This window comes from Nycticebus coucang, chromosome 12 (genome assembly GCF_027406575.1).
Source record: "Nycticebus coucang isolate mNycCou1 chromosome 12, mNycCou1.pri, whole genome shotgun sequence".
Taxonomy (NCBI): Eukaryota; Metazoa; Chordata; class Mammalia; order Primates; family Lorisidae; genus Nycticebus; species Nycticebus coucang.
Window position 1 is genome coordinate 22,171,856 of NC_069791.1, and position 12,025 is coordinate 22,183,880.

Below are 12,025 nucleotides of genomic sequence, written 5' to 3' on the forward strand. Positions count from 1 at the left end.
CTAAAAATAGAAAAATGAGGCAAGAGGATCACTTGAGCCCCAGAATTTGAGGTTGCTGTGAGCTATGAGGCCACGAGACTCTACTAAGGGTGACAAAAAAAGAAAAAAGGAAAAGAAATGAAATGAAAAGAAAATGGGTTGCCTAATGCTGCCTCTCTGTTCCCTTCACATTAACCAAATGTAAAAGCTTCCTAAAAATTAAAGGTCAATTCAGTAGCTGAACTTGTGTCTGTGCTACTTACCCAGTTGAAATATTTCTGAAAGGCTTTTGCCTTTCTCTTGAATTATTTTCCCAACAAAAGGCATGTCTTTCTTATGATTATTGATCACATTACAAATAAATTGCTTACTAAAGTTTATTTGGTACTTCCCACAATTTTTGTAGTAGCTGAAGTACTCATTGAAATCATCTAATACTCTAATTACCTTTTTGTACTTTTAGGACCAAAGTTTTAGTGAACTTTTTCTGTTTAGCTAGTAATGAAATATAAAATTTAATCTTTAACTTACATAAAATTTTTTATTTGGGGATAAGAATTATTGAAAGGACTTTACTTCCCCCCCTTACTTCTTGTGACTTCTAGTCAATGATTGATATATTTATAAATATCAAGAGATATACTATTTATGGCTAATTTATTGAGTAGTCTAAATATGGTTTGGCCATAAATATGATTATTTTTTACTAATAAAAAATTGTATTTACTTTGAAGCATTCGGAATGTCAGCAAACTTTTTCTTTTTTTGCAGCATGGTATTCAATTAACAGAACAATAATTATTTTGTATAAGCTGGATCCGAGACAACTGAACATGAAAATACTACCATCTGTATATATGACTGTGTGCTGTATACCATCAAGAGACTGCTTTACATTTCCATGCCAATATATAACCCCATACTATACCAGGCAACGTTAGTGGCTATTAAAAATACAACCAGGAGGGGCTGTCAAAAGACACATTTGGTAGTGTTTTAACTATACAAAAAAAGATACTGTGTAGTTTAATAACAAATCTTGCACAGCCTTCCATTTTAATTTTTGTCTTTAAAAGGAGTGAGTTGTATTCAAGGGAGTTAAATGCTTTGTAGATAAGGAGAAAAAAATCTGTGCTAGAACCAACTTATCATCATCTTCTTCATCTTCTTCATCCTCTTCTCCCCCAGCTTCTTCCTCTTCCTTCTTTTTCTTGCCTTTTTCAGCCTTGACACCTCCCTTTTTTGCTGCATCAGGCTTTCCTTTAGCTCACGCAGCAATATACTTTTCGTATTTTTCCTTCAGCTTTGCAGCCTTCACAAGGCTGCTTGTCACCCGCAGCAGTGTTACTCCACGTCTCTTTCAGGTTCTCTGCAGCATCTCCAGTGGATGGACCAGATGTTCTCCTTTGATCTTTGGATGGTACTCAGAACAGAAGGAGAACAAGGCCAAAGGAGGGATCCTTGAACTTCTTTTATGTTTTCCCTGTGGGAAGGAGATAGGTTTTCATTTCTCTTTCATAATGGGTCTCTTTTGCCTTTGCCATACCTTTTTCCTTTCTCTTTAGAAGACATGGTCTTCCACCTCTCTGAGCACTTCTTAGAAAACTCTGAGCAGTTGATAGAAGCACCTGGGTGCTGCTTCTGTACTCCTCCAGATAAGTTTGCATGAAGAATGCTCATGATGACTTTCTGCTTCTGGGCTTCTTAGGACCTCCTTTGCCATATTCAGTTATTTTTCCTCGCTGAGGCACAGTGTCCACCCAATTCTCCCCTGCCCAGGCGCTATTTGTATGCAGCTAAATGTACTGCAGTGGCTGTGTATGAACATAACTTTCTGAAATTAAGGCGTATGAGTACAATGCGCAGATCTTAGGTGTATAGCTTGATAGATTTTAACAAATGTAGGTACACATTAGCCAACATCTCAATTAAAAGTAAAACATTTCTATCAGGCTAAAATGTTTATGCTGCGATCTGTCAAATTATATTAAAAAAATCAAGGATCATTTGAATTGTTTATGAAAGATTCCTACAAAATACAAGGCACACAACATTCTACTCTGAGATTTTGTTTTTATTCACTTTTAATATGGCTTTCTCATATTTAATGACTTGTTCTATTGGGGAGAGCAAAGCATTTTTACTGCTAATAAGCTTGGCTCATGGTATCCGTTCATTCAGCAAGGATTTATTAAAGGCCTACTCTGTCAGACACTATTTTAGGTTTCTACATACATGAGTGAACAACACAGAAAAGGTCCCTGTCCTCGTAGAGCTTACACTGTAAGGGGAGACTAGAATAGTACAAATAATTATTATAATAGTACCATCAAGCTGATCAGTGATGTGGACAGGAAAAAGATTGCAAGTTTTATGATAGGAAAGGCCAGATTGTATTGTAAAATGTGGTCAGGTTAGAGTTTATATGAAGTTACTAAATTAGATGAGAGAGTTAGCTATGAGGACATGTGGGGTAAGCGAGTTCCAGACAAAGGGAGCAGCTAAGGTCCTAAGTCTAGGCAGAGGTCCTCAAACTGCGGCCCGTGGGCCACATGAGGTGGTGTGATTGTATTTGTTCCCGTTTTGTTTTTTTACTTCAAAATAAGATATGTGCAATGTGCATAGGAATTTGTTTCTTTTTTAAACTGTAGTCCAGTCCTCCATAGGTCTGAGGGACAGTGAATTGGCCCCCTGTTTAAAAAGTTTGAGGACGCCTAGTCTAGAGAATGCCTGGGAGTGTACAAGGAAGAGCAGGACCAACACTGTGGCTGGAGTGGAGTGAAGAGAGAAACTTCAGGAAGTAACTAGAGGAATATCATGGAGGGCTTTGCAGACCATTGCAGGAACTTTGCATTTACTCAAAATAAAATAATGAAGGATGTGAGTGGAATTATCACCTGATTTGACTTAGTTTAACAACTAAGTTTACAAAAAGATCATCTGGCAACTGTATTGAGGCTACATTGTCCAGGCAAGAGTGGAAACAGGCTGTTTACTTAAGGAGGTATTGCAGTGATAGAGATGAAGATGCTGGCTGCTCAGACCAGAGCGGTAGCAGTGGGATGGCGAAAAGTTAATTTTTTTTGAGATGTTAGGAGAAACTAGAACATTTAGAATGTATTAGATGTGGAGTGTTTGAGGAGGGAAAAGAGACAGGATAGGATGACTAGGTTTTTGTCTGAACAAGTTAGATCAACACAAGAGAAGTAGGTTTTGAGGAAGAAGAAGACTGTGGTTTGGGGTTTTCTATATTTGAAATATTTATTAAACATTCAAGTAAACATGAATAAGCAGCTGTACTGTACATACAAGTCCAGAGTCCAGGAGCAAGAGGACAGGGTCTGTTTGTTCATTGAAAAGAATAAAGTACAAAGATGATGAGCCTGGAGACATTCTGACATTAAGAATAAGAAGAAAGAGCAGAAGAAACTCAGAAGGATTAATCATAGAGGAAGGAAGAAAGCCAAGAGTGTGTGGAGCCCTAGAAACTAAAAAGAAAAAAATATATATATCAAAGAGGAAAAGTGATGAACTGTGTCACATACTGCTGTTAAGTCAAGGAAGACAGAAAGGGACAAGTGGCCACTGGGGATCTGCTAGGAGCGGATTCTTGGAGGAATGGGGTGGGGTTGTGAGAGAACAGAGAGAGTCTAATAGATTGTCTAATGAGCTTACACACCTCTTTCAAGGAAAAGTGGGGCAGTAACTCCTGAGGGAAGTAGTGAGATCTAAGACAGATTTCCTTATTGCCCTTGTTTTTAAAGTGGGAGAAATCAGAGTTTGTTTGTATGATAATTGGAATGATGTAGAGAAGTAGTCTTCAAATTATCTGTAGTAAAGAATCAGGTTTTTTTCTTTTTTTAAAATTTCTGACCATTTATAAACTAATACTTTTGTAAAAAATAATAAATATTATTGTTGCTAGGAAAAATGAAATAGAAGAAGGGTAAAATATAAGCCAAATTTTTCTATAGGAAATAGTATGGCTATTCCTCAAAAAAAATTAAAACCAGAATTATCACATGATTCAAGAATTCTACTTTTGGGTGTATATCCAAAGAATTGAAAGCAGGGTCTTAGAAAGATTTCTGTTTACCTTTGTTCATAGAATTGTTCACAACAGCTAAAAGATAGAAGTAACCCAGGGTCTATCCATGCATGAATGGATAAACAAAACATGGAGTATCTGTATGCTGTGGTTGGAATATTTGTCTCTTTCAAAACTCTTGTTGAAATTTAATTACCAATCTAACAGTATTGGGAAGTTGGAAGTGAGGCTTTTAAGAGGTGATTAGACCATGAGGGAAGAGCCCTCATGAGTGGGTTTATTGATTTTATTAAAGGGCTCTTTCTGGGCCTTCCACCTCTGCCCTGCTCTCCAAAGAATGCTATATGCAAGGCACCATCTTGGATGAAGTGAATGGCCTCATAAGACACTGGGCTTGCTGGTGCCTTGACCTTAGACTTCCCAGAACCCAGGCCTCTGAGAAATAGATGTCTGTTCTTTATAAATTACCCAATATTGGATATTCTGTTGTAGCAGCACAAATAGAACTAAGACAACACACAATGGAATATCATTCATCCTGAAAAAGGAAGTTCTGACATATGGTACAACATGGATGGGTTGACCTTGGGGACATTATGCTAAGTGAAATAAGCTAGTCACAAAAAGACAGATCTTATATAATTCGAATTATCTGAAGTATCTGCAGTAGTCAAATTCATAAACAGAAAGTAGAGTGGTAGTTACCAGGAGGTAGGAGAAGGTGTAAATGGTAGTTGTTTAATGGGTTTCCGTTTTACAAGATGAGAAATTCCGGAGATTGATTGTACAAAATGAGAAACTTCTGGAGATTGTGCAAGATGAGAAATTTCTGGAGATTGTACAAGATGAAAAAGTTCTGGAGATTGTACAAGATGAGAAAGTTCTGGAGATTGATTGAATATACTTAACACTACTGAATTGTCCACTTAAAAATGGCTAAGATGAATCGCTTCTCAGCCTTTTGGCTAAGATCAAGTGTAAAAATGGCTAAGATGGCACATTTTCTATTGTGTTTTTTATCACAATTAAAAAATAAAGTAAAATTTAAATTATTTTCTTTAATAAACATAAAATTACTCTGTGAAACTCCTATAGAAGTTTCTAAATGCACGCTCTTAATTTCTGTGTATAATCTCCCCACAGACTGGTAACTAGTTCATAGACCAGCATCAGTGCAAGGCCACACCTTGATTAGCTATCACTGACATGAGGGTGACATAGAAGAGATTAGAGAATTTCTGGAGAGATGTTTTGAGTAGTGAGAAGGATCAGATTAAGGGCACATGTGGAAGGATTGACTTTGTGATCGTGGGTTACTCGTAATAGGCAGCAAGGCTGAGTGTCTGTCTGGATACAGATTCTGTTAGGTGGGCAGAATGGGTGATGGGAGATTGTGGGGAGATTCTTCTGTAAGGTTCCATTTTTTTGATGAAAATAAGAAACAAGATCATCATTTAAGACTTTGGATAGGATAAAGTAGAAAGTTATCTAATGGAGTGGGAGAGTGAGTTAGACATGGTGGCTCATGTCTGTAATCCCAGCACTTTGGGAAGCAGAGGCGAGATGCCAGGAGTTCAAGATCAGCCTGGACAACAGAGCAAGGCCCTGCTCAATAATAATAAATAAACAAATAAATAAGCCTCGTGTGGTGGTTTCCACCTGTGATCCTAGCCACTCAGGAGGCAGAGGCCAGAGGATTACGTGAGACCTAAAAGTTTCATGTTGATAGTGATCTACGATTGTGGCACTGTAGTCTAGCCTGGGTGACACAGTGAGACCCTGTCTCCTTAAAAAGTTAAAAACAAAGAAAGCATAAATAGATATCTTTGAGTTAAAAAAAAAAAAAGGAAGCATGGGCATATTTGCAATTAACCTAATGTTTATTTGCTTCTTTAAAAATATCATATTTCATTTTACTGTTTAATTTTTCTTCTTGTCCAGGGAGACTTTAAATCTCAAGGGCAAGAGAAATATTATATTCTTTTTGCATTCTACAGATCTTACTCAGTGGATAGGAAATACTTGTAAAGTGGTGTCAAATGTAATCACATTTCTGAATTAATAACAATTTTCTTTAAATTGTTTACGTTTTGTTCTTCTATTGATCTTTACACTACTGTTATAATTATTGTGATGTTCTACATAGATATACATGAATTATTTCTTTGTGTTTGTTATTTTTGTAGCATTGCCACCATGGGCTATGTGTAAATAAAGAAATGGAAACACGTCCTGTAGATGGTGAATGGGGACCATGGGGACCTTACAGTTCTTGTTCAAGAACATGTGGAGGTGGAATCAAAAGCACAACCAGGCTCTGTAATCGTCCCGAGTATGTCTTTTTTATGTCACTGTAAATTAAGATTATCTCAAGGCACCAGAAAGTAAACATCAGTTTCATTCACTTCTAAAACTGGAGGTCAGTCTGTAAGTTTCTGAGATTCAGAAAACTTCTGGAATAGGTTAAGCCATATTACCTTAGATTTTGCTAGATTCAGATCTTAAAAAACAAGAACAAAAATAATAGATTAAATTTTATATTTTAAACTGAGACAGAGCCATTTTCTTTTCTTTTTTGTGTTTGTTTCTGATTTAGTACATGTATAAACTTGAGACATACTTCTAAATATGAGTGACAGTAAAATGATGGCATTTTCACATTTACTATATTCCTAATGAAAGATTCTGGCTCCTTCCACTTGTATTTTGTCTCCTCCCGACAAAATATGTAGTTTGGTTACCAGTTTTTTTTACTGTTTTGTATAATTTGACATGTCGTATTATCTTTCTTTGCTTCTCATATTATAGATGCATCATTACCCTTAGCTGAATAGTTCTGAAGCATATCTCCCCCTCATCAAACTATTTATAAGAGCTTAAAGATTCTGGGGTGGCACCTGTGGCTCAAGGAGTAGGGCGCCGGTCCCATATGCCGGAGGTGGCGGGTTCAAACCTAGCCCCAGCCAAAAACCACAAAAAAAAAAAAAAAGAGCTTAGAGATTCTATAAAGATTTTTAATAATGTTTCTGTTGTATGTGTTATGTATAAGTTGGTAAGCAAAATGACACTCTTTACATAAAGACTTATTAACAAGCATTTTTAATATAGAAATGTGACATCTTCTGAATAAAATCTAACTTAGTACATTTACATTTTAGAATGACAAATTATAGTGGAAGTCTTTGTATTCTAAAAATTCTGTAAAAAAAAAACCTTGTATTTTCTGGTTTAAGTTTAAATAGGCATGTATGTAGATTTATACCATGAAACTTCTTGAAATGTGCTGTTCACTTACTCAACGCAGAGCTGAGTGATAGATACATGTAACAAAGACGCATGTGTATTTCCTTTTTATTTAACATGATGTCTTCCTTTATTATCATCTTTATTATGTCAGAAAACTGAACAAGTACTTTTTGAAGTTTTAAAAGAAATTCACGTCATTAATTTATGAGTTAATCTAGTCAAAGATAAGATATTTTTGCCCTCCAGGCCTCAGTATCCACCCTAAAGTGTAGATTTTTATGGTACATTAGTCATGGAATTGCTTAAAACCTCTGTTACATCTGTTAAAAGCAAAAAGTGTTAGTGGAACATCAGTGATTTTCCAAATCCTGGAAAGAATGGAAAAGTTTTAGAAATAAATGGCCAAATTAATTTTGTACTGATGCGCTTTAAAATGTAATGAATTTGACTAGGCCAAGAAACGGAGGAAAGTACTGTGTGGGCCGCCGGATGAAATTTCGCTCATGTAATACTGATTCATGTCCAAAAGGCAAGCAAGACTTTCGAGAGAAGCAGTGCTCTGATTTTGACGGTAAACATTTCAACATCAACGGTCTTTCCCCTAATGTGAGGTGGCTTCCAAAGTACAGTGGGAGTAAGTAATTATACTATTTCTTTGATGTAAATTTTTGGGGGGGACATAGGAACACATAACTTGAATATAGTATACTACAAATCAGACTTTTTTCTTTTTACAGTTGCCATAAAAGATCGTTGTAAACTCTATTGTCGGGTTGCTGGAACCACTAACTTTTACCAGTTGAAGGACAGGGTTGCTGATGGTACTCCTTGTGGAACTGAAACTAATGACATCTGTGTTCAAGGCCTGTGTCGGGTAATTAAACTGGATGTCTCTATTATATTTAAAGTGACTTTAAGAAAATTGTTTTTCTATTTCTCTAACAAAATATTACTTTTATTACTTCAGGATATGGTCTTATGAATTCTAGTTAAGCGTATTTTGATATCAAGCTGTCTGTATGAGTTTGGCTAGTCTCCTTACTAGGCAATTCTCTGTCATTGAGAATGACTCTTAAAGCATTTAGGATTAATTTGCTGATTTTTCTTTGTCTATTGTACTCATAATCAAGTTGGTAGTAAGGTCAGCTTCCTTAAAAGAAAAACAATTATATGATACAAGGGTTATAAAGTGCTTTTGCTACTTCAAATGTAAACTTTCTTTGGGGATATTTTTCCCTCTGCATTAAAGCCATGGACATCCTTCCTCTCTCTCCCCCTGGCTCTCTGTCTCTTATTTTTTATGTTCACTCAACAAACATTGATTGATTGAGTAGCTACGCGATGTCAGGTACTGTTGAAAATCACCAGGTCAAAGGATGGAGCAGAGGCCCCACTTACAAGATGGTCACAGAATCATATGGGGAGATAGTTGTGTAAACAATTATGACGCTGTGCCATGGGTCCTCTGCAGGGTAGCATGGAGAAGTTGAGGAGGTAGTGCCTTATTTCACGTGGAGGTGGATAAAGGATTCAGAGAGCCCTTCATGGAGAGTGAGAGGCTCATGCTAGGTATTGAAGATGAGTAGGTTTTAGAAAGGTGAGGAAGTAAGGGATAAGGGTTGGAATTTGGGACTAGCAAAGGGTTGGCACGTGCAGTTTTTTTCTTAACTTCTTGGGAATGTATCGACGGATTTGAAGTCTGGGGAGAAAGGTGATTTGATTTGCTTAGTCAAATCTTAGACCCTTTAGAATGTTCTGGTTAGGAGAAGATTAGGGGTAGGTGGGAAATTTAGCAGGATTCTAGGTATGAGCAGGTGAGACCTTAAAGCTCAGACACTGCAGATGTTAATCTTGAGGCTGGATGGTGAGTTTGGGAGCTAGGATAGTGAAGACGTGAATGTGGACTGAAGAATACAGTGAGTATGCTTCTATGAGGTCATCTTTTGTAGGTTTCACAGTGAGTGAGATCTTGCAGCATTTGTCCTTCTGTGCCTGGCTCCTTCCATTTAATATAATGTCTGTCCTACAGGCCCATTCATGTTGCCACAAACGGCAAGACTTCATTTGTTTGTATGTCTGAATAGTATTCCACAGTGTCTAGGAGCCACATTTTCTTTATCCCGGGCATCCACAGTTGGACCTGAGGTTGATTCTGTATCTTGGCTATTGTGGATGGTGCTGTCATAAACACTGGAGGGCAGCTCTCTCTTTGACATACTGATTTCATTTCCTTTGGGCACATTCCCACAAGTGGGATTGCTGGACCATATGGTAGTTCTGTTTTTGAGTGGATGTTTTAATGGATATTTAGTGCTGATGGACGTCCTCTCAAAACAGAAATGATGACTACTGGAGTTAATGCATTTGAACCCCAGAAGTAACCATTCCACAATGTACATATATTTAAAGACATCATGTTGTGCATAATGACATACGTTATCTGCCAATTTAAAAATAGAGAATATGTAAATCTAAGCTGATGAACTCATACATTTCTTAAGATGGAGCTTAATTCAATTTCATTTCCCTATAAAAGTACTATTATCAATTTTATTTCCCTATAAAAAATACTAAGTAATTAAATGCCTTACACCCATGAGCTAATGAGATGTTTCAAGACACTTAAAATAACTTACCCACTGGAAATTGCTTAAGTCCTAGAAAAAGATTACTCAGTGACTCAAAAAATGTATGTTTTATGTAAATTAACAGCAGAAAGTCTTAAGAAAATGCAACAATTACGATGAAAATTATCAGAACATATAGATGCTTATTACTTTTAGAAAATATGTGGGTAAAATTTTCAATTTGGAAATATTTTCTTTGTGTGTAAAAGAATCCATAAGGCTTTTGAAATTTTCTCTTCTGATCACTAAATTTAAAGGACTATTCCAAAGAACTGAAAGAGTGAAAGCAGTATATGGAAAGGATACCATTTGCATGGGGAGGAGCTGCATGTGTCTTTTGAAACTTCTGAAGTAAACTATTTACTTTCCTATTTATACATTTATTCATTCTCATCATAAACACTATTGTGTTCATTTGGGGAAATTATTTCTTTTAGTGTTTATTTGAAATGGATATTATTATTGGAGTTCCAAGGTCATAAGTTGAAATTAATCTTAAAGACTTTTTTTAGAATATTCTAACGTATCACATAATCATACTTTATTTCTTTGAATTATATATATATATATATAATTTTTTTGGGTTTTGGCCGGGGCTAGGTTTGAACCCACCACCTCCGGCATATGGGATCTGCGCCCTACTCCTTGAGCCACAGGCACCACCCTGAATTATATTTTTTAAAGAGTGGTTTTCAAATGATAATGGGCATAGGAATCAATGTCAGTGTTACAATATGGACGTCTAGGTTTTTAACTCCAAGTAATTCAGAAAATCTGGGAATCTTGCCTTTTTAAATACCACTCCGTGTGATTCTGATGCAGGAGATACGCGTATGTGGATGAGCCCTTTAAAAACACTGCCTTTTAGGGAGGCGCCTGTGGCTCAGTGAGTAGGGCGCCGGCCCCATATGCCGAGGGTGGCGGGTTCAAACCCAGCCCCCGCCAAACTGCAACATAAAAATAGCCGGGCGTTGTGGCGGGCGCCTGTAGTCCCAGCTGCTTGGGAGGCTGAGGCAAGAGAATCGCGGAAGCCCAAGAGTTAGAGGTTGCTGTGAGCTGTGTGATGCCACGGCGCTCTACCCGAGGGCGGTACAGTGAGACTCTGTCTCTACAAAAAAAAACAAAAAACACGGCCTTTTAGACCATGTGAATGGATGTGTGAAAATAGTGACATACCACAAGACTAGTAGCGGTATCTACTAGTCTGAAACAATCCCGAAACAATCCTGTTGTACCAAATACCCTGTTAACTGAAAGAATTTTGTGAAAAGAACTTTGTAAATTTTAAAGCACCATATTTCTAAGTAGTCATTTTTACACTATCAGTTGTAATAATTCTGTTTTGAAGCAAGCTGGCTGTGATCACGTGCTGAACTCCAAGGCGAAGAGAGACAAATGTGGAGTGTGTGGTGGGGACAACTCTTCCTGTAGGACAATGGCAGGTATCTTCAACAGTGCTCATTATGGTAAGCTGTGTATTTGTTTCTAGTTTTCTCTTTTGTTTAATATAATAGTGGAGTAAGTAATGATGGTACAATGGGAATGCCTTTTCATTGTTTTATCTACTCTGTACCCTTAGCCCAAAATGGTAGTTAAAGAAAAATTGTCTGAATATAAAAATTTAATTTTATTCTGTATTAGATGTATCCTTGAATTAATAAATTTACCTGGCCAATGAAAATATATATATTTAGATACATAAATGTATTTAGTTGTATTTAATAAGTATAATTAGATTCATTTATTAGAGTAAATCCAGTGTTATTTGTCTGTGATATGTGAGTAGTTCCTCAATTAGTGAAGTGCTTTTGCAGATGCTCCAGCAACCTAAAATGTTTCCATCATGATTCTTTGCAGGAAACTTGTATTTAAATATTTTCATTATTTAAACCACATATTTTTCTTTGGTTTGACATGGGCTATCTGTTGTGTTTCTTATTAATATTGAAAATATTGATTGAAGGAAAAGGATAAAACCATTAATTTAAATATTGATTCATAATTTTAATCACATGTGATTTTCTAGGCAGTATTTGGATTATAGATGTAATTAGTATTTGGTGGCCATGAATTTATGTTTCTTCAAAATCTTATGGAAATATATCAGATATTTTCCATTCTAAAA

The 12,025-nt window shown here is 36.4% G+C and overlaps 1 protein-coding gene across 1 annotated transcript in view; it reads left to right on the plus strand.

The window, feature by feature from the left end:
- ADAMTS20 (ADAM metallopeptidase with thrombospondin type 1 motif 20) overlaps nucleotides 1–12,025 on the plus strand; it is a 165,841-nt gene that overhangs the window by 60,733 nt on the left and 93,083 nt on the right. The window contains exons 12-15 of the mRNA XM_053556101.1: nucleotides 6,214–6,359; nucleotides 7,726–7,907; nucleotides 8,011–8,147; nucleotides 11,249–11,366. Coding sequence (XP_053412076.1) covers nucleotides 6,214–6,359; nucleotides 7,726–7,907; nucleotides 8,011–8,147; nucleotides 11,249–11,366 — 583 coding nt within the window. The remainder of the gene's footprint in view (nucleotides 1–6,213; nucleotides 6,360–7,725; nucleotides 7,908–8,010; nucleotides 8,148–11,248; nucleotides 11,367–12,025) is intronic.